This window comes from Callithrix jacchus, chromosome 14 (genome assembly GCF_049354715.1).
Source record: "Callithrix jacchus isolate 240 chromosome 14, calJac240_pri, whole genome shotgun sequence".
Lineage (NCBI taxonomy): Eukaryota > Metazoa > Chordata > Mammalia > Primates > Cebidae > Callithrix > Callithrix jacchus.
Window position 1 is genome coordinate 68,138,827 of NC_133515.1, and position 26,449 is coordinate 68,165,275.

The 26,449-nt window shown below is 36.4% G+C and overlaps 2 protein-coding genes across 5 annotated transcripts in view; one reads left to right on the top strand and one right to left on the bottom strand.

The window, feature by feature from the left end:
* PIGF (phosphatidylinositol glycan anchor biosynthesis class F) overlaps positions 1 to 26,449 on the top strand; it is a 36,626-nt gene that overhangs the window by 3,403 nt on the left and 6,774 nt on the right. For all 4 annotated transcript variants that reach the window (XM_002757795.4, XM_035272640.2, XM_035272642.2 and 1 more), the window contains 2 exons: positions 528 to 644; positions 21,840 to 21,948. In XM_002757795.4, coding sequence (XP_002757841.2) covers positions 528 to 644; positions 21,840 to 21,948 — 226 coding nt within the window. The remainder of the gene's footprint in view (positions 1 to 527; positions 645 to 21,839; positions 21,949 to 26,449) is intronic.
* The window catches only part of RHOQ (ras homolog family member Q), a 58,213-nt gene continuing 45,653 nt past the window's right edge, over positions 13,890 to 26,449 (bottom strand). Inside the window, exon 5 of the mRNA XM_054245000.2 lies at positions 13,890 to 14,465. Within this exon, the coding sequence (XP_054100975.2) occupies positions 14,337 to 14,465 (129 nt within the window). The 3' untranslated portion in view covers positions 13,890 to 14,336. The remainder of the gene's footprint in view (positions 14,466 to 26,449) is intronic.

The following is a 26,449-nucleotide window of genomic DNA, read 5'->3' on the forward strand; positions in this document are numbered from 1 at the left end:
TAATCCATTTTAAAGTAGGATGAATGTATCTGGCACAGTAATTCTCAAAATGTGGTTTGCAAGCCAGCAGCATCAGCATTTTATCAAAATGCAAATACTCAAGCCTTCAGTCAGAAATTCTAGGGGTAGAGCCCCTTGATCTTTAGTTTATCCAGCTCTCCAGCTGGTTCCAATATATGTTAACACAGAACCACTAGTTGTAGAGAAAGTTCCAGAGACTATTGAGGAGAAAGCCAACTGTCTAGAAATGGATTTTGTTTGTTTTTGCAATGGAAGTCTCAGCATGGATCCTAGGGTCTTTAACACTTCTGAAATCTATGATTAAGGTCAAACATTTGCTAAATAGTTTTTTAAAGCTGCATGTTGGTAGTAAAATTATTTATAGTCATCATTTTGGTGGCACTCATGTTACATTTCAAAGGTAAAGCATAAGAAGATATTTTAAATTTTATTTATATAATAAAGATTATGTATGTGTATGTTTACCATTAACACTTAAAAAATTAACACATCTTTTTTTTTTCTAGGTTGGCATTGGAAACATTTTTATTTGCAGTTATTTTGTCTACTTTTACTACCGTACCTTGCTTATGTTTGTTAGGACCAAATCTCAAAGCATGGCTAAGAGTTTTCAGTAGAAATGGGTAAGTTTTAATTTTATATTATAATAATATTTGAAATTAAAAAAAATTAATGAAGTATTTATTTATTTGTCAGTTTGCTGATTATTTTCAGTGTTTCTCAGTGCTGATGGTGCTCAGAGTTACCTTAAGGGGTCACTGCAGTTGGACTGGGGACAGGGCAGGCAGAACGAGGAGCCCCTCCCGCCAGGTTAACAAGATCGGCTCTGCTTTTTTCTGTATAGTAGAATTCCACTTAGCCTTTTGTTTGTTTTTTTGTTAAAAATATATATTTTTTTTAATTTCTGCTACCAAAAGAAAGCTTTGAAAACTGTGGTTCTGGGATAATTTGGCACTGTGATAAAATTGCTGCGAATAAAATTTCTTACCTACATTTTATAATGTAGAAGTGGGGTCCACAATCTAAAAATGTGTAACAATGATAATTTCTTGTTTAGCCTTTTTCATGGTAAGAGAGAGCAAGTTTTATGGGATTTCATTTCCTTGGTAGGTCTGTATATGTTTTCAGCATGGTTAAGTTAAAACTTAAGTTTCTTGAAAGTCATTGAAATGATATGCACGAGAAACAGTGAAGCTCTAGCTAAGAAAGCCAGAAGGTTATTTGATTCTGTCCTATTTATCACCCAGCAGCAAAAACGTTTTCAGCACTTACTCTGTGCTCTGTGTTATGCTAAGCTGTGTGGATTCTGAAGTATAAGGAGGATTCTTTTGCTGAGGAGCTTATATATTCAAGGGATAAAAATGAAATGAACAAATAATATAGATTACAATTGTGTAAATTCAGCAATAAGTGCTGTAGGAACTTAGAGGTGAGAGAATTGCTTGTGAACCTGGGAGGCAGAGGTTGCAGTAAGCCGAGATCACACCACTGTACTCCAGCCTGGTCTACATAGTGAGACTTTGTCTCAAAAAGGAAAAAAAGGAATTAGTACTGTTTGTTCTCTCTTGGAAAGATCTTCTAATATTCATAAAGTCTGTAGAAAACAAAAGTTTAACAACTGAAAGCATTTTCTACATTGTTACCATAATTTCCCAAATGAAAATTAATTTCTTTTAAACTTTTAGTTTGAAATTTTTAAACAGTGAAATAGATTGAAATCTACTTCGGAGAGATCCAAGATGGCCAATCAGCAGCAGCTCAGGATTGTAGCTCCCAGTGAAAGCGCAGAGAGTGAGTGGATGCCACACTTCCAGACGAATTTTTGTTGCCCACGGACCAGGAGATTCCCAGCGGAGGACCCCACGGGTCACCAGTGCAACTCTTGTGGCCGGTGCGGCTGTTCTCAGTACGGAGTATATGGGACTGGGTGCCCCTTTAGTTGGTGTTTGGGGCTCCATTCAGCTGATTGAAATCACCCATTCAGCTGATTGAAACAGGGACTGAAGTGGGGAGCCAGACCGGGAGATCCTGGGCAGGAAAGTGCCACGAATCTCAACGCTGCTGTTTCAGCCGGTGCAATGGGTTGCTGCAGGGGAAATTACACAGATTCCGGCGGCTTTACAGCGGGCAACTGGAACACCTGGGAGAGAGTCGATTGTTCTACTTAAAAAAAAAAAAAAAAAAAGAAGAGGCTCTGAGACAGGGAGCCAGGTGATTGAGCTCGGCTGGTTCCACCCCCACAAAAAGCAACAGTTGGAAGCGCTGAAGATTGAGTTTCACAGCAAGCACAGCTGAACCCAGGAAGGTCCAGCTCTGTGGGGAAGGGGCGTCCGCCAAAGGAAAACTAAGAAACAGAAAAAACTTCTTCACCAGCAAGCTGGACATCCACTCAGAGACCCAATTTGAAAGTCAGCAATTACAAAGACTACAAGTGGGTAAATCCACAAAGATGGGAAGAAACCAGTGCAAAAAGGCTGAAAAGACCTGAAATCAGAATATCTCTCCTCCTACAGGGGATTGCAGCTCCTCATGAGCAGTGGAACAAGGCCTGATGGAGAATGAGTGTGATGAATTGTCAGAATCAGGCTTCAGAAGGTGGATAATAAGAAACTTCTGTGAGCTAAAAGAACATGTTCTAACCCAATGCAAAGAAACTAAGAACCTTGAGAAAAGGTTTGATGAAATGCTAACAAGAATAGACAATTTAGAGAGGAATATAAGTGAATTAATAGAGCTGGAAAACACAATATGAGAACTTTGCGAAGTATGCACAAATTTTAACAGTCGAATTGATCAAGCAGAAGAAAGGATGTTAGAGGTCGAAGACCAACTTAATGAAATAAAACGAGAAGACAAGATTAGAGGGAAAAGGCTAAAAAGGAATGAGCAAAGTCTCCAAGAAATGTGGGACTATGTGAAGAGACCTAATCTACATTTGATAGGTGTACCTGAATGTGACGAAGAGAATTAATTCAAGCTGGAAAATACTCTTCAGGATATTATTCAGGAAAACTTTCCCAACCTAGCAAGGCAGGACAATACTCAACTCCAGGTAATACAGAGAACACCACAAAGATATTCCTCAAGAAGAGCAACCCCAAGACACATAATCATTAGTTGAAATGAAGGGGAAAATACTAAGGGCAGCCAGAGAAAAAGGTCAGGTTACCCACAAAGGGAAGCCTATCAGACTCAGAGCAGATCTCTCAGCAGAAACCCTACAAGCCAGAAGAGAGTGGGGACCAATATTCTGCATCCTTAAAGAAAAGAACTCTCTACCCAGAATTTTATATCCAGCCATACTAAGCTTCATAAGTGAAGGAAAAATAAAATTTTTTGTGAACAGGCAAGTACTCAGAGATTTTATCACCACCGGGCCTGCTTTACAAGAGCTTCTGAAAGAAGCATTACACATAGAAAAGAACAACTAGTATCAGCCATTCCAAAAACATACCAAAAGGTAAAGAGCATCACCGTAATGAAGAATTTACATCAACTAATGGGCAAAACAGCTAACTGGCATTAAATGGCAGTATTAAACTCATATATATCAATATCAATCCCAAATTTAAACGGACTAAATGCCCCAATCAAAAGACACAGACAGGCAAATTGGATAAAAAGCCAAAACCCATAGGTATGCTGCATCCAGACCCATCTCACGTGCAAGGATACACAAAGACTCAAAGGGATGGAGGAAGATTTACTAACCAAATGGAGAGCAAAAAAAAAAAGCAGGGTTTGCAATTCTTGTCTTTGATAAAATAGACTTTAAAGCAACAAAGATCAAAAGAGACAAAGAAGGACATTACATAATGGTAAAAGGATCAATGCAACAAGAAGAGCTAATGATCCTAAATATATACGTACCCAATACAGGAGCACCCAGATACATAAGGCAAGTTCTTAATGACTTACAAAGAGACTTAGCCTCTCAAATAATAGTAGTGGGAGACTTTAACACTACATTGTCAATATTAGACAGATCAACGAGACAGAAAATTAACAAGGATATCCAGGACTTGAACTCAGACCTGGAATAAGTAAACTTAATTAACAGAACTCTCCACCCCAAATCCACAAAACATACATTTATCTCAGTATCACATCACACCTATTCTAAAAGTGACCATAAAATTGGAAATAAATCACTCCTCAGCAATTGCATAGCATTTCACAGGTTTAAATGAAATATTGGTTGGCTGCTTGTTTGTTATTTTCTTCCCTTATTCCTTCCTGTCTCCATTGTTAAGCACATTTATTGGCATAAAAGAGGTTTTTAATACCCATTTTTAGACTGCATTCTAGCCTGGGCAATAGAGCAAGATTCCTGTTCTCTCTCCCTCTTTCTCTTCCTCTTTCTCTCTTTTGTTCTTTTTCTTTCTTTCTCTTTTCTTCTTTTCTTTATTTTTCTTCCTTTCTTTCTTTTTTCTCTTTCTTAAATTAAAAATAAAAATACTCCACTAGACTCTATTAACTTCCACTGTTTTTTGGGTGGGGTGGAGCAGGGAAGCTCAAAAACCAAAAAAAAAAAAAAAAAATGAGTTGCAATTGTATTAGTTTGGATTAGTGATTTCTCTAATTTTCTCTTCCTCCCTCCCTCCCTCCCTCCCTCCCTCCCTCCCTCCCTCCCTCCCTCCTTCCTTCCTTCCTTCCTTCCTTCCCTTTCTTTCTTGGAATTTCATTCTTGTTACCCAGGCTGGAGTGCAATGGTGCGATCTTGGCTCACCGCAACCTCTGCCTCCTGGATTCAGGCAATTCTCCTGCCTCAGCCTCCTGAGTAGGTGGGATTACAGGCACGTGCCAGCATGCCCAGCTAATTTTTTGTATTTTTTTAGTAGAGACGGGGTTTCACCATGTTGACCAGGATGGTCTCGATCTCTTGACCTCGTGATCCACCCGCCTTGGCCTCCCAAAGTGCTGGGATTACAGGCATGAGCCACTGCGCCTGGCTCCAATTTCTCTCTCTCTCTCTCTCTCTCTCGCTCTCTCTCGCTCTCTCGCTCTCGCCTCCCTGAGATATAAAATATCAAATTTAGGCCAGTTGATAACACTACTATTAGGGTTATTACTATTTAGGCCCTTAAGTGTTCAAGTGAAACAAAAAATTTATGTCTCTCACTTTAAGTCAAAAGCTAGAAATGATTAAGCTTAGTGAAGAAGTTAGGTTTTCAAAAACTGAGATAGGCTAAAAGTGAAGCCCCTGTGCCAAATAGCCAAGTTGTGAATGCAAAGGAAAAGTTCTTAAAGGAAATTTAAAGTTTACTCCAGTGAACACATGAGTGAAAAGAAAGTGGAACAGCCTTATTGCTGATGGGGAGAAAGTTTTAGTGGTCCAGACAGAAGATCAAACCAGGTGTAACATTCTAAGCCAAATCCTAATCCAGAGTAGGGCTCTAACTCAGAGAGAATTCTCTGAAGGCTGAGAGAGGTAAGAAAGTTACAGAAAAGTTTGAAGCTAGCAGTGGTTGATTCACGGGGTTTAAGGAAAGAAGACATCTTCATCACATAAAAGTGCAAGGTGAAACAACAAGTGCTGAAGTAGAAGCTGCAGTAAGTTGTCTAGAAGATCTAGCTAAGACCATTGGTGAAGGTGGCTAAACAACAGATTTTTAATGTAGACAAAACAGCCTTCTATTGAAAGAAGATGCCTCCCAGCACTTTGGGAGGCTGAGGCAGGTGGATCACGAGGTCAAGAGATGGAGACCATCCTGGTCAACATGGTGAAACCCTGTCTCTACTAAAAATAAAAAAAATTAGCTGGGCATGGTGACGCATGCCTGTAATCCCACCTACTCAGGAGGCTGAGACAGGAGAATTGCCTGAACCCAGGAGGCGGAGGTTGCAGTAAGCCGAGATTGTGCCATTGCACTCTAGCTTGGGTAACAAGAGCAAAACTCCATCTCAAAAAAAAAAAAAAAAAGAAGATGCCATCTAGGACTTTTATAGTTAGAGAGGAGAAATCAGTGACCAGCTTTAATGCTTGACAGGCTGACTCTCTTGTTAGGGACCAGTGCAGCTAGAGACTTAAGTTGAAAATGCTAATTTGCCATTTTCTAAATGGTAAGAATTTACACATTTAGAGTTATGCTATATCTACTTTGCCTATATACTGTTAATGGAACAACAAAGTCTGGATGACAGCACGCCTGTTTATAACATGGTTTCTTGAATATTTTAAGCTCACTGTTGAGACCTACTGCTCAGAAAAAAAAATCCTTTCAAAATATTGCTGCTTATTGACAATGTGCCTAGTCACCCAAGAGCTCTGATGGAGATGTACAAGGAAATTAATGTTTTTTTTCATGACTACAACACAGGATCCATTCTGCAGCCCATGGATCAAGGAGTAATTTTGATTTTTCAAGTCTTATTACTCAAGAAACACATTTTGTAAGGCTATAGCTGCCATAGATAGTGATTCCTCTGATGGATTTAGGAAAAGTAAATTGAAAATTTTCTGAAAAGGATTCACAATTCTAGATGGATGCCATTAAGGACATTCATGATTCATGGGAGGAGATCATAATATCAACATTAATGAGAAGCTGATTCCAGTCCTCCTGAATGATGTTGAGAGGTTTAAGACTTCAATGGAGGAAACCACTGCAGATGTGGTAGAGATAACCAGAGAACTAGAATTAGAACTGAAGCCTGAAGATGTGACTGAATTGCTGCAACATTATGATAAAACTTTAACAGATGAGGAATTACTTCTTTTGTATGAGAGATAAAATGGTCTTCTGAGATGAAATCTACTGAAAATACCATGAATATTGTTGAAACGATAACAAAAGATTTAAGATATTACATAAACTTAGTTAATAAAGCAAAGCAATGGCAGGGTTTGAGAGAGTTGACTCCAGTTTTGAAAGAAGGTCTGCTATGGGTAAAATGCTATCAAACAGCCTGGCATGCTACAGAGATATCTTTTTGTAGAAGGAAGAGTCAATTGATGCAACCAACTTCATGGTTGAAATTTCATTTTAAGAAATTGCTGGCTGGGTGCAGGTGGCTCTTGCTTGTAATCCCTGTGTTTTGGGAGGCTGAGACAGGCAGATCACTTGAGGTCAGGAGTTGGAGACCAGCCTGGCCAACATGGTGAAACTTTGTCTTTATTAAAAATACAATAAAAATTACTTGGGCCTGGTGGTAGGTGCCTGTAATCCCAGCTACTTGGGAGACTGAGGCACGAGAATTGCTTGAATCCAGGAGGCGGATGTTGCAGTGAGCCAAGATCACTCCAGTGTAATGCAGCCTGAGTGATAGAGCAAGACTCAGTCTAAAAAAAAGAAATTGCCACAGACTCCCCAACCACCCACCCTGATCAGTCAGCAGCCATCAACATCAAGGCAACACCTTTCACCAGCAAAAAGATTACAATTTGCTGAAGGCTCATATAATCAATAACACTTTTTAGCAATAAAGTAGTTTTAAATTATGTACATTTTAAAAACAATACTAAAAGTGAAAAAAAAAATAAAAAACATAATGCTATTGCCCGCTTAATAGACTACTATATAATACAAATAACTTATATGCACTGGGAAACCAGAAAATTTACATGACTCACTTTATTGTACAATTTGCTTTATTCTGGTGGTCTGGAACCAAATCTGCCATATCTACAAGGTATACCTGCACCCAAATATTACAATAATTATGGCACTTTTCCTTGGAAAGGTTTCCTTGGCAAAGATTTGCTTCTGGAAGTAGACATGAGAAGGGTTGCCTGTTGTGAGTTACTGTGAAGTGGGGAGATGGTTGTTGGAAATCTGAGGGAAAATGAATGGCTCATGACACATAGTAAACTGAGGTAGCTGGGAGTGGATATTTTTAAAAACAGTATTGAGATATAATTTACATACACATCACCTATTTAAAATATACATTTCAGTGGTTTTTTCCAACCACTAATCTACTTACTATTTCTATAGATTTGCCTATCCTGGAAATATAAATGGGGTCTTAGAATATGTGATTTTTTGTGACTGCCTTCTTTTACTTAGCATAATGTTTTCACGGTTCACCTCTGTTGTAGCATGCCTCAGTACTTCATCCTTTTTGTGGCTGAATAATATTCCACTGTATGGATATATACCAAATTTTGTTTACCCATTTATCAGTTGATGGGCATCTGGGTTCTTTCCACATTTTGGCTGTTTTGAGTAAGCTGCATCAAGCATCTGTGTACAGGTTTTTTTTTTTTTTTTTTTTTTTTTTTTTTTTTTTTAATGAAGATGGGTTTCACCATGTTGGTCAGGCTGGTCTTGAACTCCCGACCTTAGGTAATCCGCCCGCCTTGGCCTCCAAAGTGCTTAGATTACAGGCGTGAGCCACCATGCCTGGCCTGTGTGTCGGTTTTTGTATGGACATACATGTTTATTTCTCTTGGGTATGCCTAGTAGAGTGGGATTCCTGGGTCACATGGTAGTGTTAAGGGTTTGAGAAGCAAGCACCAGTTTTTAAACTCTATAAAGCGCAGTTTGGTAGCATCTGTAAAAATTACAAGTATACTTCTTTGTCCTAGCAATTATACTTCTTAGATTTTATCCAGTAGATATTATACTTGCACACTAACAAAATGTTGAATATATAAGATTACTTATTTCAACACTGAAAACAACCTGCATATCCTTTAGTAAGGGATAGGGTTAGGATAAATTTAACCCACCCTGTGAAGTACCATGCATTTGTAAAAACTAAACACATGGAAATAGAACCTCCCCCCCCAAACAAAATTCTTTATTTACTGATATGTTAGTGGAAAAAAGCAAGGTGAAAAAATGTGTACAATATGCCATTTATGTAAAGAGTTGTCAGAGGGCGTACCTGTATATTCTGGAAGGAACTAAGAATACCAGTTTTCTCTTGTGAGGGGATCTGAGGAGCCAGAGGGCAAGGTAAGGAGACTTTCCACTGAGTATCTTTTGCTATCTTTTGAAATTTGAACCACATTAATGTACTACATAGTCATAATGAAAGTTACAGTGAATTAGATTTTGCCAGTACTTGTTGGTTATGGAAAGTAGGCCTATATCAGGAAGTTGCTAGATTTCTCTGATGTCACCTAGACTTCAGTAGACTACAAAAGTTGTCCTTCTAAAATTTCCAGCATACTGGGGAACAGCTTAGTTGCCAGAGGACAATGGCTAAATATTATCAGTTTGTAATATAGAACATTATATACAATACACATAGCACATGACATGCAATAGTAATAAAGCAAAAATGTTTTAATAACTTTTAAAGCATTTTCGTTATAGTGTTTCTCAAAGCAATCTAGTGAGATACTCATTTTCACCGTTTTCTAGATGAAGAACCTAGAAAGCTGGCAAATTAAGTGATTTGTCCAAGTTCTGTAGCCAGGAAGTAGTAGAGCTGGGATTTGACCAGATCATTAGATGGTGTAGCAGTTAGACAATTCCAGTAATTGAGGGTCAGAAAACAGGTTCTTGCCCTGTCTTCACTACTTAGTGCCCAAGTGATCTCAGACAAGCTACTTAACTTCACATATCCTTATATGTAATATGATTAGAATAAAACTAATATGTACTTTGTAGGACTCTATTAGAACTGAGTGAAATCAAATAGTACATATTCAAGAAATGTTTGTGAATGGATTAAAAAATGTCAGGGAGCATTTTTATATATCATACTTCCAATCCTTACTGCGGTTTGTCTCAGCATTTCTTCCTAGTTTAGGCAACAGACCAAGGAGTGCAGCCCATAGATAACTGTGGAGGAGGGCTGGTGTTTTCATTTAATTTAATGTGAAGTTAATTTGAACTTTGTCATAAGAGAAGAATTTAAGTCTTTATGTTTCTACCATATATTAGAGTTAGTTCACTTTCTTCTTAGTACTTTTATGATACTTCCAAAATGTACTATAGAAAGCATGTCAAATTTTGAATAAGCTAGGAAATAATTAGATTAATTTGTTGAACATTAAGAGTTGGCCTTCTTGAATGTTCACTTTTAAGCAAAAATATTTAAAAATTCAAAGATCTGATGGTTTTGTAGTGCTAATATAAAATATTCACAAAAAATTACTAGTTAGACTGAAATTGCCCCAATATGTAGTTAGCATTATTCATATTGAATCACAATTTTATTTTTTTAATTTTTACTTTTTTGTGTGTGCATAGTAGATATATGCATTTCTCGGGTACATGAGGTATTTTGATACAGACACCATGCATAATCACATCAGAGTATTCACGTCAAGCATTTATCTTTTGTACGTATGGTTGTACAAGCAAGCCAATTATACTCAGTTATTTTTAAATGCATAGTTAAATTACTGACTATAGTCACCCTGTTTTGCCATCAAATATTAGATCTTATTCATTCTAACTTTTTTTTGTGTCCATTAATCACATTCTCTGCACCCCTACTCCCACTACTATGCTTCCCAGCCTGTGGTAACCATCTTTCTATTCTCTGTCTCCAAGAGTTCAATTGTTTTAATTTTTAGCTCCCACAAATAAGTGAGAAAGTGCCAAGTTTGCCTTTCTGTGGCTGGCTTATTTCATTTAACATAATGACCTCCAGTTCTGTTCACATTGTTGCAAATGTCAGGATCTCATTATTTTTTAATGACCGAGTAGTACTCCATTACTCCATTGTATGTATGTACCACATTTTCTTTATCCATTTGTCTGTTGATGGACACTTAGGTTGCTTTCAAATCTTGGCTATTGTGATTAGTGATGCAATAAACATGGGAATCCAGCTATCTCTTCAATATACTGATTTGTTTCTTTTGGGTATATAACTAGCAGTGGAATTGCTGGATCATATGGTAGGTCTGTTTTTGTTTTTTTTGAGAACTGATCTCCATAGCGTTGTACTAATTTACCTTCCCACCAACAGTATATGAGAGTTCCCTTTCTCCACATCCTCGCCAGCATTTGTTATTGCCTGCCTTTTGGATAAAAGCCATTTTAACTAGGGCGAGATGATATCTCATTGTAGTATTGATTTGCATTTCCTCTGATGACCAGTGATATTGGGCACCTTTTCATATACCTGTTTACTTACCACTTGTATGTATTTTTTTGAAAAATGTCTATTCAGATCTTTTGCCCATTTTTTAATCGAATTGTTAGTTTTTTTTCCCTGTATGTAGTCTGGTTATTAACCCTTTGTTGATAGATAGTTTGCAGATATTTTCTCCCATGGTTTTCTCTTCACTTTCTTCATTGTTTCTTTTGCTGTGCAGAAGCTTTTTAACTTGATGTGATTCCATTTGTCTATTTTTGCTTTGGTTGCCTGTGCTTGTGGGGCATTATTCAAGAAATCTTAACCCAATCCAGTGTCCTGGAAAGTTTCCCCAATGTTTTCTTTTAGTAGTTTCATAGTTTGTGGTCTTAGATTTAAGTCTTTAATCCATTTTGGTTTGATTTGTGTATATGGTGAGAGTTGGGGGTCTAGTTTTCATTCTTCTGCATATGGATATCCAGTTTTCCTACCACCACTTATGGAAGAAACTGCTCTTTCCCCAGGGCATGTTCTTGGCATCTCTGATGAAGTGAGTTCGCTGTAGATGTATGGGTTTACTTCTGGGTTCTTTGTTTCATTGGTCTGTATATCTGTTTTTATACCAGAACCATGCTGTTTTGGTTATAATAGCTGTGTAGTGTAATTTAAATCAATTAATGGATTCCTTCAGTTTTGTTCTTTTTGCTCAGGGTACCTTGGCCTATTCTGGCTTTTTTGTGGTTCCATGTAAATTTTAGGATTGTTTCTTCCATTTATGTGAAGAATATTATTGCTATTTTGATAGGGATTGCATTGAATCTTTGGATTCCTTTGGGTAGTATGAATATTTTAACAATATTGATTCTTCCAATTCATGAACGCGAAGTATCATTCCATTTTTATGTGTCTTCTTTAATTTCTTTCATCAGTGTTTTATAGTTTTCATTGTAGAGATCTTTCACTTATTTGGTGAAGTTAATTCCTAGGTATTTAATTTTATTTGTAGCTATTGTAAATGGGATTTTTAAAAATTTCTTTTTCAGATCATTTACTGTTGGCATATAGAAATGCTAATGATTTTTGTATGTTGATTTTGTATCCTGCAGCTTTACTCAGTTTGTTTATCACTTCTAATAGTTTTTGGTAGTCATTAGGTTTTTCCAAATATAAGATCATATCATCTACAAACAAGGATAATTTGACTTCTTTCCTTCTAATTTGGATGCACTTTATTTTTCCCTCTCATCTGATTGTTCTAGCTAGAACTTCCTGAGTCACAATTTTAATTTCAAAGAATTCTATTATTATTTGAGGAGGTTGTACAAAGTACATCAATAGTACTTGCTTTTTTTAATTCAGTTATAATTTAGAACAGAAATTTAAGTTTCAATTTGAAGTTCTTATGCTGTAGTTCTAATTAATAAAAAGTATTTAAAATACCTTGAAGTATCAACTGAAAATTTTAGAGCTTTAAATATTTTTATCATTCATCCTGTGTAATATGTAAAACACAGTAGAGTTTTGTATTTTTTTAAGTTAAAGATAGCCCTTTTAGTATTGAAATATGACTAATTCAGATGTTCAGTGTGAACAGGCTAAGTTGAGTTGGCATGTCATCTCAATTAGTGTTGAATCAATATAAATGTTTTATAATACTTTTAAGTGAAATAACTTTATATGCTAGTTTTTAATGTATTTATTTACATGTTTATAGAAAACTTGTTTTGAACAGATGGTAATCATATGAAGACTGAGAACACTAAAGCTTTGAACTTGTGAACTGTGTAGGAATTACATCCTACAAGTTAAGGATCAATTCTGATGCTATAGAGATTTTACACATAATTTAAAGACACTACTTTAACAGGATTTCTCTTTATAGTAAATTTAAAGTTACTCCAGGAAAACAAACTAAAAGAATGTTATCATAAAGAAACTTGAAAGTAGAAAAGTCATTTGGTTTCTTAAAATATTCTGCCAACTTCTTATTGGTATACTTATTAAAGAACATACTCAGTTTGTACTAATTTAATTCAGTTGTTGCATTGGCATTAAAATTTTTTTTCATTTGCAGACTTTCTTATAAAGTAAGTAATAATCTGACTACACACATATATTTCATTGAAGCTTGAATTATTTTATGCTGTTATTTGAATGTTTAAGTTAGAACCAGCTCACTTATCGTGAACCAGATAGATTCCTGAATAGTACTAAACACAAATCTTGCCAAGAGTGGTGATCTTGCCAAGGTGAAAACATTCAGTAAGAAAAGACAACAGGCCTCTTTTTGTCATCTTTGTATTGAAATAGATTTTATATTGAAGCAACCACTGTGGACACTAAGAGTGAAAATACAGTGAATGACCAGAGATTTATTCATATAAAAAGTAGGTAATTTAGCATGAATGTGGGCAAAAAAAAATTTAGTGGCAAAGAGGCATTTGTTTTAATATTCAGTGGGGAAGGAAAATGTTTATATTAGAATTTTGTAAAATATCTTTAGCCACTAGGAGGAGTTGTACAGTGTCTCTTTTTTAGATGAAGAGATTAGCAGTTAAAAAATTAAATCTGTTTAAACAAACACTATTTTGATGACTGCCTGTTTGAGCCATGAGTACTCTGAACAACCCTCAGGTGCATGATACAGTGTCTGGCACATAGTAGGCACTCAAAATGGTCTGTTTACTTCAATTAATATTTCATGTAATGAATTCCAGTGGAGTCAAATAATTTGGACAGGTACTTGGAGCACATTGTTATGAAGATTGATCTGTAGCATTCATTAGGAACATTTTAAGTTTGTTCACAGGGAACCATTTATTTATTCTCAGCCCTATTGACTATGCATATGTTTCTTAACTTTGAAAAAAATTAGCCAATAACAGTGGAATTCAAATAACTTTATTATGGAAACTTACAAAATGAGAGTAAATCGATGTCAGTGATGCTAGAAATTAGTTAATAGAAAGGAATTTATCTATTTCATTCTATTTTGTCTGTTACAACCATATATATGTTTATAGTAAAAACTCAAATAGAAAAATAGAGAAAGTTAAAGATCCTAGTACTGCTATCATAGAGGCAATGAAAGATTACTAGCAGATTGTATATGTTCTTCTAATTTTGTAATTTATATATATATAATTTTAAAACGAAATAGTTAAACTAGTCATGGGTTTATAAATTTTTTCCCCACTAATGTATTATGAACATCAGATTATACTGTGTGTATAATCTGCCTCTTCTTGCATAGTATCCTTAGCCAGTATATCTCTATAAGTAACACAAAATTTCAACTTATATTAGTTTGGATAATAAGGAAACTGATTATGTCACATAACGGAGGTTGGATGGTTGTAGATACAGATAGTCAGGGTATGGCTATGCTTCTTACGGATTCTCCTGGTTATTATCCTCAGACTGGTATTGAGATAGCAGCAGCTTCTCTTCCTTGAGTTTTCCTAATCATTGGGAAAGACAGTGGGATCATCAGTATTTAATTAATTAGTCTAATCATCAGCGTTGAGATGAATGTTGAGCAATTAATCATCATTACAAGTATTCCATGTACTATGATTTATTTAATTAATTTCCTTTTAAAGTTTATTATCAAATTTTCATGATTATAAAGTATAATTTTGTATACTTGTACAAAGGTTTTTGTAGGCTAGATTACTGGAGTAACATTCCTAGATCAAAGGAAGTTGATAGACACTGTCAAACTAAAGTTCTAATTTGAAGAATATGTATATATCCACATACATATCCTTACTAATAGAGTGTAGATTTCCCTGACTCCCCGTCAGGCCTCTTTACCTCTTATCAATCTGTCGGGGCTGCTGCCTACAGGGATCTGCCAAGAGAGCAGACTATGCACTATGGTAGCTTCATCTGATTTCTAAGAGGAGGCATAAGCCCTGGCCATGAATTTTTAAAAGTCTGATTTATAGAGCCGCCATTTATTAAGTTTCAGTGGAATGTTACTGATCGAATCACAGAGGTAGCATTTGTCTTACCCAGCCTTCCTGCCTCCATTCTCTTTTCTGCCTCATGTTATAGAAAACTCAGTAGAAAATAATATCCAGTCCTCAAACGGCAGCTTCAAGACAGGGAAAATGGGTGGTAGTTAAGATAGGAAATGTTCCCAGGTGAAGTGTGAGCAAGAGAGAAGAAATGGCACAACAACCCTAAAAATGTACTCTAGAAAGAAAAAAGGATGTGCAGAAGCGGAAGAATCTGGCCTAACCCTCCAAACAAAAGCAAATGAAAAAACCTCCACACGGTTTACCATGAAAAATAGTACTAAGGATATGAATTGAATAAATTAAGAGCAAAGATGAGAGCATGAAACAAAATGACATGGAGAAGATGATTGCAGAATCAGTGAAATAAATTGAGAATACACAGGTCACTATTATAGGTCATAAGTGAAAAATATCAAGAAACAGACAAATTAGAAAGTCAGGTTTTAGCATGGAAGAAAGGTTTGAGCTAATCAAAATGAATGAGGGGTAGTTAGGAGGTTGGGAAGAATAAAGCATTTAGAGAAGATGTGATTATATAGAAGAGAAACAAAAGAGATGCAAATCTAAGACTAGTTAGTGCCTCTAAAATACCCAACAAAAAATGATTCAAAGATATGATAGAAGACAGTTTCCACAATGAGGGGATTCTCCAATTTGTACGTTAAAGGGACTCGCTATATCAAGAAAATAATGGAATGAATTAGAGTTGCAGAACAATGTAAATAAAAACTAATACAAGCAATGAAAGTTGTACAGTGCGGGAAGGAGGAGTGAGGAAAATATAATTGTACTCCTTATATTCCCAACTATTCTGGCTGTCCTCAGATACTGTGCCTGTTTGGTACAACCTCTTCAGGGAATAAGTTTTAAATGAAATTCTACATCTCAAACCAAGAGACCCTACCTTACACCTAGCCTCTTTCCCTGCTCGGCCCAAAGTACTGGGACCCAGGCTTATACCCTCTAGGCAGAATATTGAAATATTTCTTTTGAGGGAAAATGGTACAAAAGGAAAACTTACAGATACTGACATTTGGGATTCTCTAAGGGAAAGTCAGGATTCCTACCCAGTCCCTAGTTCTGTGTATCCCGCTGGTTGAATTATTGTACTTATGCATGGTAAGCATCCAGTCAACTGTTTAAAAGTTTCACTTTGTTGTTGCTGTTGTTTGAAAATAGTGTTATTAAATATAACTGCATACCATAAAATTAACTCATGAAGTGTATAATTCAGTGGTTTTTACTATAGGCACAGTCGTGCAGCCGTTGCCACAATCTGATTTTGAGACATTTCACCACATCAAAAAGAAACTATTAGTGGTCATCCCCTATTCCCACCCTTCTCTCCATGGCCCACACAACCACTACAGGAGCGTCCAATCTTTTGGCTTCTCTGGGCCACATTGGAAGAGTAAGAATTGTCTTGAGCTACACATGCAATATATTAACACTCAAGATAGCCGATGAGCTTTAAAAAAAAATCTCATAATGTTTTCAGAAAGTTTATAAATTGGTGTTGGGCCACATTCAAAGCCATCCAGGGCCGCATGTGGCCCATAGGCCATGGGTTAGACAAGCTTACACTCATATGTTTTCTATCTCTGTAGATTTGCCTAGTCTGGACATTGCATACATGGCATTTTAAGTAGAATGAGAAGTAAAGAATCACCGGATATTTGAGGAATACCTCAAATAAAATCCAGAAATGAAAACAACAAAAAAGAAACTCAGGAAATAGAGGCAATAAAGACAGAAGATAACTTAAAAACCTTTTTTTTCCCCAAACTTTACCATAAAAGGTGAGCAGGAATATACAGAGAACAATATACAGTTAAAAGGAATATACAGAGAACAAGAAAACTTTTGGGAAATAAATATACTACTAAACTTCAACAGAAGTAGAGACAAGAGTTGAAAAAATTCCCTAGTCAAACAAAAAGTCAAAAATTGCAAAATGAGTTAAATTATAAGAAAGGCAGAAAATAGCTCAAAATAGTATTCCTAGCAAAAAGAGTAAGGAAGAAATCCTTAAGAGACCTAATCAGAAAAGGTCTTTAAATAAAAGAATTTTAAGAACCAGAAGACCTGAGATTATAGATTAAGAAGGCCCATATATTTTTAGCATAATGGATGAAAAAACACTTTAAAACACTTTTTGGTGAAAGTTTTGATAACCAGGAATAAAGGGATTATTCTAAAAGTTTCCAGAGAATGAAAGAAACATGATATCTACAGAGGGCCAGAAACCAGAATGGCACTGAACTTCTCAAGAGGGAATCAGAAAACAATGAAGCAATGCCTTCCAAATTCTGAAGCAAGGCCAGGCGCTGTGGCTCACACCTGTAATCCTAGCACTTTGGGAGGCCAAGGTGGGCGGATCACTTGAGGTCAGGAGTTTGAGACCAGCCTGGCCAACAAGGTGAAACCCTGTCTCTACTAAAAATACAAAAATTAGCTGGGCGTGGTGGTGGGTGCCTGTAATCCCAGGTACTCAGCAGGCTGAGGCAGGAGAATCACTTGAGCCCAGGAGGCAGACATTGCAGCAAGCTCAGATCATGCCGCTGCATTCCAGCCTTGAGCAGAGTGTGACTCCATCTCAAAAACAACAACAAAAATTTTGCGGCAGAATGATTCCCAACAATTACAGTAAAGTCATTTACAGACTTAAAACATCTCTAAGAATCTATTTTCCATACACCCTTTCTCAGGAATCTATTGAAGGAGGGTGCTTAAAAAGAAAATAAGCAAAAGGAAAGAAGGAACATAGATGGAAGGAGTCTTGGAATTTAGAAATAGATCCGAAAGAACTGAGAGAGGGAAAGAGAACTCACAAGATGCTTGTGAAGGGACCTCACAGCACAGCAGCTGTGTAGCGGTCCTAGGTGCCTCCAAAAGGATGGAAGGAATGGGGAGAAAAGATCAAGCATTTAGAGTCGATACTCAGCTTTGAATATTTGAAAATGATTTACTGACAGTTACATAAGCAGACGGAGGGGGAAAAAGAGCAGTTGTAACATCCATGGACAATTAAAGAGTATGTTTACCATGAGAAACGCAATGTTTAATTGTGGTTTACTGTGTGGTTCACTGTGATTAGCGGTTTTATAATCATCATAATGTAGACACTGTGCTATTAATTCAGTTGAAAGGAGGAGCTGTTAGCATTGAAGAAGGGGTGTGAGTCAGAGAGAAACATGTATGTGGAGGAAGGCAGCTTGTAGGTAAAAGGTGCTAAGTCCTCTCATAGTAGAAGGCAGAAAGTAAGTTAATCTTGAAAAATCTATACTTATTGTTATTTTTTTTTCAATTTGAGGTAAACAGAAGAAACAGCAAAAGGAGTTGAAAATACCTGCCTTGGAGCAGACATCAGGAATGGGGAGGGATGGGAGAGGAGACTACTATTTTTATTATTAGTCTAATTGTAGTCCTTTAAAGATGTCACAGACATTATTTTGGTAAATGTAACATTTTTACTTTAAAAAGATCGGCTACAGAGTTTTTTTTTCTTGTTTGAGACAGAGTCTTGTTCTGTTGCCAGGCTGGAGTGCAGTGGCATGATCTCGGCTCACTGCAACCTCTGCTTCCTGGGTTCAAGTGATTCTCCTGTCTCAGCCTCCCAAATAGCTGAGACTACAGGCATGGGCCACCACGCGCAGCTAATTTTTGTACTTTTAGTAGAGATGGGGTTTCACCACGTTGGCCAGGATGGTCTTGATCTCTTGACCTCGTGATCTGCCTGCCTCGGCTTCCCAAAGCGCTGGGATTACAGGTGGGAGCCACTGTGCCTGGCTGAGTTTTTCTATTTAAAAATAGGTCTTGGTTCCCTTTTTTCTACATTTATTATATGTAGGATCATAAACACTTGGCTACAACAAAATAGAGGGCAACCTCTTGGATTTCTTTGTACTTTTTATTTTAATAAACATAAGATGACCACAAGTGTGCTGGAGCCATGACAAATGTGAAGTCATGGATCTTGCCTCTTAGCCCAAGGAATTGAGAGCTTAGAGGTTAGAAAGGTATATATGTAAGTCTTATTGAAACATCTCTGATCATATAGTTGCCTTGATTAAAAACCTTCGTGGTTCCAAACTAAATTCTTAGTTTGACATTTAAGAATTTTCTAAAATTCTAACCCTAAATCTACTGCAGTGAGATACCATTTCACACCAATTACAATGACTATAATAAAAAAAGATAATGACAAGTGTCAGGAGGGTGTGGAAAAATTGGAATCCTCATACACTGCTGGTGGGAATATAAAAATGGTTCAGCCACTTAGGAAGAGACTGGCAGTTCCTCAAGTGTTTAAACATAGAGTTTCCATTCAACCCAACAGTTCTGCTCTGAGTTGTAATCCCAAGAGAGATGAAAACATGTTCACACAAAAACTTGTGCATAAATGTTCATAGCAAAGTTATTCATAATAGCCAAAAAGCAGAAGCAACCCAAATGTCCATCAGCTGTTGAATGGATAAATAAAATGTGGAATATCCATAGAAGGGAATATAATTGAGCCATAAAAAGGAATGAAATACTGATACATGCTACGACATGGATGAACCTTGGAAACATTATGCTAGGGAAAAGAAGCCCATCGCACGTGTTTTATGATTCCGTTTATATGAAATGTCCAGAATAGACAGATTATAGAGAAAAATGTAGCTTAGTGGTTGCCTAGGGCTGGGAGGAAGGAGATATGGGGAGTGATTGGAGTTGGGTAGAGTCTGTGGGTGATGAAAATGTTCTAAAACTTAAGAGTGGTGATGGCTGCATGACTCTGTGAATATACTAAAAACCATTGATTTGTATGCTTGAAATTAGTAAATTGTATGGCTAGAAAGGACTTTCTAGGGTAATTTTTCATTCCATTCTATAAAGCTATTTTTAAAAATCCTAACTCTGCCCTACTTTTCCAGACTTATTTCTCATTCTTCCACTTGGCCTCAAGTGAGTGCAGCTCTTTCTCCAGTCCTCCAATTTAAGACCTGTTGCTAACCATTGTTTCCAGTCCAGCCGAACTTCCTCCTGTTCCATAAAATAGAAAAAGTGAATTCTTCCCAACAGAAAGTAATCTCTGCTCCTAACCTCGGCCACACCTTATGTCTCCAGGCACATCACTTTACGTATTATGGTATAGAGGAGATGTGTAAGTTGAAGCTTAGTCAACATTTGTCAGCCACATGTACTCAAAAATTACCCTAGAAAATCTTTTAAATTGCTTGAACAGTATAGTTCTCTTTACATCGAACTTGGCCAGTCTTTCCTTCCAAGATTGGAACAGATCCCTCTTCTGTTGAATGCAAGTTGAAAAAGCTGACTTGCATTTATAGGTGTTATATAAAATGTAAAAGTACAACAAAACCCTACAAATAGTACAAATTTGGATATATGTGATTAGCTTTAGCCCGTTCTTAGCCCTACTTCTCAAAGGAAACAAGCTAAGGCTCTTATCTTGTGTAGTTGGGAGTGAGATGGATGGTTGATAGAGGGATTGATTCATGAACTGACTAGTCATGATTTGGGACTTTAAAATTCAGTGTACATTTTGTGTGTAATAATTGGCCTGTTTCTAATGAAAGATATCATGTAACAAAACAAACGTTTTCCCCAATTACCCCAATATTATCTAGAATACGCTACTTTTCATTAACTTCCAGTAACTTCACCTTGCAATTTAAACAATTGAATATTTGGACCCCACTTACTGCACTGCAGTGGGCTTTTCCCTGACTGTAACCAGACTCCTGTTCTACACCATGAAGTATTCACACTATCAGGGCCAGGCTGAAACTAACACCTACTAAGACAATGGCAGAATCAAGTCTTTCCACCTCTACGCTCTCAGATGTGTACTTAGTAAATAGGAATGGTAGGCAAAATCACCAGATCTTTTGAAATATTTTGTTCTTGTTCGCTGCCTGTTTCTTGCCAAGTAAATTGAATTCGTTTGTATAAATGAAATGTGCTGTACGAAAGATTAGTTGAGGCCAGGCATGGTGGCTCGCCTGTAATCCCAGCACTTTGGGAGGCCAAGGTGGACGGATCACGAGGTTAGGAGTTCGAGACTATCCTGGCCAACATGGTGAAAGCCCATTTCTACTAAAAATACAAAAATTAGCCAGATGTGGTAGCGTGTGCCTGTAATCCCAGCTACTCAGGAGAATTGCTTGAACCCGGGAGGCAGAGGTTGCAGTGAGCTGAGATCACACCATTGCATTCCAGCCTGGGTAACAGAGTGACACTTCATTGAAAAGAAAAAATAAAAAGACTGGTTGAATAAATGATGCACCATCCATACAATGGAATACTGTTACAGCTGTTACTAAGGAAAAACAAGCAAAACTGGGTTTATAACATGATGCATCTGAGTTTTGTTTTGAAGAAATAATATGTACATGTGTATTTTATGCATATATACATATGCCCTCCAAAACAAAATTATGTGTCTATTTGCTCATGTTTAAAATATTTCTGAAAGAATATGTAATAATTTGGTAATAGCAGTTCTCTGTGGGGAAAGGAACCAGGAGTTGATGATAGGGATGGAAGACTTAGCTGTTTCTGCAAATGCTCTTTAGCATGGGTTGACTTACTACATGTGTATATTACTTTTCCAATGGAAAACACTTTTATCTTATTCCTAATTAACTGTTAATCATTCATGGTAAATATTTATATGTCATTTTGAGGTTTTCATTTTAAATTAGCAGAAAATATATGTATACTGATAATGCGTGCTACTACTTGTGGGCTTCTCCAGCAGCTAATATATATACCGCCAATGATTTACCAATTTGTGTTTCACAGAGTTACATCCATATGGGAGAATAGTCTCCAGATCACTACAATTTCTAGTTTTGTAGGAGCATGGCTTGGAGCACTTCCTATTCCACTGGATTGGGAAAGACCATGGCAGGTTGGTTTCAGTTACTTAAAGCAACCAAATTAATGTTTATACAATGATAGTAAAACTGATGAAGCAAACTAGGATGTATATGTAAATTGTTTTGTTGTTCAATTAAGTAGGGATACCAATTCTCTCAGTCACTGTAACCTAGGCAGCTTCTTATTGGGGACTGTCCCAGTGCCACAGGCATCCAAGTAGGACTGGTTTTATCTTCTAGCACTATTTTTTGCACATGTACAGATGAATAAACAAGCTTATTTTGTGATTATATATAGGTGGTACCCTTTTTTTTGTCTTTTTTTTTTCCTTTTTGTGGAGAGCGGGGTCTTGCTATATTGCCCAGGCAGGTCTTGAACTCCTGGACTCAAGCTATCCTCCCGCCTCTGCCTCCCTAAGAGCTGGGATTACAGGTGTGAGCCACAGTGCCTGGCAATTTGTTTATTAAAAAAAAAAAAAAAGGTTCGGGCCAGGCATGGTGGCTCACGCCTGTAATCTCAGCATTTTGGGAGGCCAAGATGGCAGATCATGAGGTCAGGAGATTGAGACCATTGTGGCTAACAAGGTGAAACCCCATCTCTACTAAAAATACAAAAAAATTAGCCTGGTGAGGTTGCACACACTTGTAGTCCCAGCTACTCGGGAGGCTGAGGCAGGAGAATCACTTGAACCTGGGAGGCAGAGGTTGCAGTGAGCCAAGATTGTGTCACAGCACTCCAGCCTGGGCAACAGAGCAAGACTCCATCTCAAAAAAAGAAAAAGACAGGTTCTCACTGTCTTGCCCAGGCTGCCTCCAATGCTTGGGCCCAAATGATCCTCCTGCCTCAGGCTCCCAAGTGACTGGGACTTCAACAGGTGTGTGCCTGTAGTCCCACTTGCTGTGAGCCCAGCCAGTATAGGAATTTTTTAAAATTAGGCTAATAGTTGCAGAAATGTCCTATTTTCAACTGTGATTTTTTATTGCCCTTGTGGTCTTAGATTCATATTTTCTGAACTTGATGGCTGGTCAAATTGAATATTCATCTTGAAAATTTTAGAAGGAGATAGCAAGGTAAATTTATGAAGCAGCGGCCTGTGTTATGAAGAAAGCTCACAAACATCAGATTTTTCCTCTCCTATCACAATAAGATAAAGATGCTAGGTAAAGCACTGTGAGATAAGTGCTCTTTTTATATCCATTTTACAGATGAGGAAACTGACACCTAGAGGGTATGTAACATTCTCAAGGTCACTGAATTTACGGTGATGACTGTATCTTAATATTAATGACTTTGTAATATGCAATTATATACTATTTAACAAATTCAGTATTTATCGTTTAGATTATTGCCAATATTTTACAATAGTAAACACTGCTGTGATAAAATCTTTGAATCTATAGCTTCATGAATTTTTCTAATTATTTTCTTAAGGTAATAACTCCCCCAAAAGAATTATGGCATGCAAAAATAAATGTGCTTTCTTTTTCCAACATGAAGAGAATTTTTTTCTGATCACAAAGATATATTTGTTTCGAAAATTTAAGCAATCTTAGTTACTTGCCTCGCCAGCCACCCAGAGGAAACCTCCATCTGCTTTTGGTGATAATTTTTGCAGCTGTCTATCTCCATGTATGTAACTAAAATATTCATGTTCTTTTTAATCTTTTTTCCCCTCAGCAGTATATTAGGGAGCTCATTCTATGTCGGTGAAACTTACATATATGTAATATTTCATTATTTGTGTAAAATATTGTACCAGTTTTTTATTAAAGAATGTTTAGGTCATTTCCCATTTCACTATTAGTAATATTTTATTATCAAATACAGTTGTTGTCATACTTAAACATACATCTTGGCATATTTGTCCAGTTTTCTCTGTAGGGTAATGAATTGCTGAGTTAAGTCTTTGATACATCCCTCATTTGTCAAATGTGGGATCTAGACTCTGTGCCTTGCACATAACTGCCTACTTTTAGGTCCATTCTTTGTGCTTTCAGTTAGATGTTGTGTCTCCCCGAAAGTCAAATTGTTCTTTCATGTTTAGTAATTCTGATGGGTTTGCCCTTCCCTGTTTTAACTCTTCATACACTATGTTAGAGAAATCCTTGGAGGTTTGGGGTGTGTAGTGTCACCAATACCCATCCCAAGTTTTTAGTGCTAGTGAAGTTTTCCTTTATATTTCTCTGGCCATCTCAGTGATCACTGGGAGATGGGGATTCATCTGTGCTTAAGTTGACATCTTAATAGACGTCATTCATACCTAATGCCATTCAACAGAGTGTCAGTGATTTCTAAATTGGAGGACAATCAAAATCATTGAAAAGCATACACAGAAAATTGTTTTAAACTGTGCAGATTCATTACTTTCAAGTAATGCAATTAAATCTCAATACAAAGTATTGATAGATAAAGCACTGTGGGACATCGGCTTTAATGAGTTGGAAAGATAATATATAACAAATGTATCATTTCGTATATAGATGGAATATTTTAGAGTGTAAAAGTTTGATATATTACACATAATTTAAGTTTTTTGTTTACGAGACAGTGCAGAAGGAGAATCTGAATTAAGGGGAATATATGTGTTTTATTAAATACGTGTTTGTTTGCTTAGAAAATATATATCTTAATTATTTACAGTTCAGTTATCCATTCTGAGATTGTTCAGGCTTTTAGCTGATGATTCATTTTTCTACCTCAGTGCTTGTTAACAATAAGGGCGAACTGGATCCAAATTGATGGTATTACTTTTTTAATTAATGTAAAGTTTCCATTTGAATTACTGACTTTTAAAAAAGATTTTCTAGCTAGGTGGAAATCTAATTTAATTTTAAATCTAATTTAAATACATGACAAGTGCTGGTTTCCATTAAGAGTGTTTCATTCAGCTGGAATATTACTGGCCATGTAATTATCTTTACTATTGGATTGTTTTTAGAGTATTCCAAGATAATGACCCAGGTAGTCACTGTAAGCCTTTTAAATTATGAAATGTATTGTTGAGGGAATGATAGAATTGATGTATAATTAAAAATCTTTTATTCCTATAGCACTTATCTGCCCCTTGCCCTTTTTGCAGTTATTTACTCAAGAAATGAGATTTTTTTTCACTTTTTATTTTCATCAAATAAAGTTTTTTGTTATTGTTATTTTTTTTTAATAATTCTAACTACACAGAACAGAATCTCCCAGAGAAGCAGTAAATCAGATAAGGGAATATGGCATTTCCTAAAAATGGAGAGTTTGCTAGAGCAAAATATCATGAGAAGACAGTACAGCATACACTTTATTATCTTAAATAGAACATGTATTAAGAAGAGATTCTTGTTCTGTGTTCCTTGTGGCCCAATACAGATTTGATCTGTTTGTGGTAAAGCAAGCTTTTCTGGATTGTGTTCTGGTATTATTTACATTCCAGTCAGAGAAACAGGAATATTTGGTTAAGCTATTACACCTTTAAAATCACACACATGCACACAAACACAAAATCCCCACAAAATCTATTCCATGTTTTAATGCAGTTTTCTTTACTTTGAACTCAAATCGTTGTATAACATTCCTGAGGCCAAGCATAAGATTATAATGCTGTGGATTCTGTAATGAGCTATTTCAAGCATATTTTTATGTTTAAAATAATTTCTTTATTAAATGACTGGAAAGGCCCACTGAAAATATGTGATCTCAATGAAAACGTTTTTTAACTTAATATAAATCTTAAGTGATTTTAAGTAATGGCAAGTGATGAAAGATTAGGCATGTTAATAGTTGGAGGAAGCCTTTCTTTTGTGGAAGACAGAAAGGGAATGTGGTTAAAGAGAATATGGTAGGGTAGCTACCCATTATACTGTTGGTCATTGGTCATCTTTGTTGTTAATATTTCAAAGTCATCTTCTCTCTTCTCCATTAATTATTTGCCTTAAAATATCAGCAAGAAAACAAATATTTGAATTTACCATAATCCAGATAGCCTTTTTCACTTCTAAAGAAAGCTTATAGTTACTGACAAAACAAATATTTAGACACAGAAAACCTTATAACTTGATTCTTTATCTGCTGTAACTAAATAGCTAGTCAAGTATTTGTTGCTATTACTGCATGCAAAGCATATGTTCTGTGTAAGTAAGTATAACAGATATTTAAATACACCCATGACTGGAATTTAATTATTTAATAATTTAGATTTGGACTGTGATTTAGATTTAATATGCTGTATTTCATAGAACATTTAGTTATGAGGTTTTCATCTGGAAAATGTCTTATCAAAATATGGCTAGTATTGCATGTTATAAAAAGTTACTGGAAGGTTAAGAAAGGTTGGTTATTATGAGCACAGGAAATTGACCATGAGGTTTTTAAACTCACATGTTTTGTTAATGGGTAGCAGATAACATGATTAGGTGTCTGGCATCAGATTTCCGGGTTCAAATCCTTGGTCTGTCACTTGCTAGTGAGGATGAAATAATAAAATCCTTCTAAAATACTTAGTACCTGACAGGTGGTTATTGCATAATTAATGTTACAGGCATTTGTGA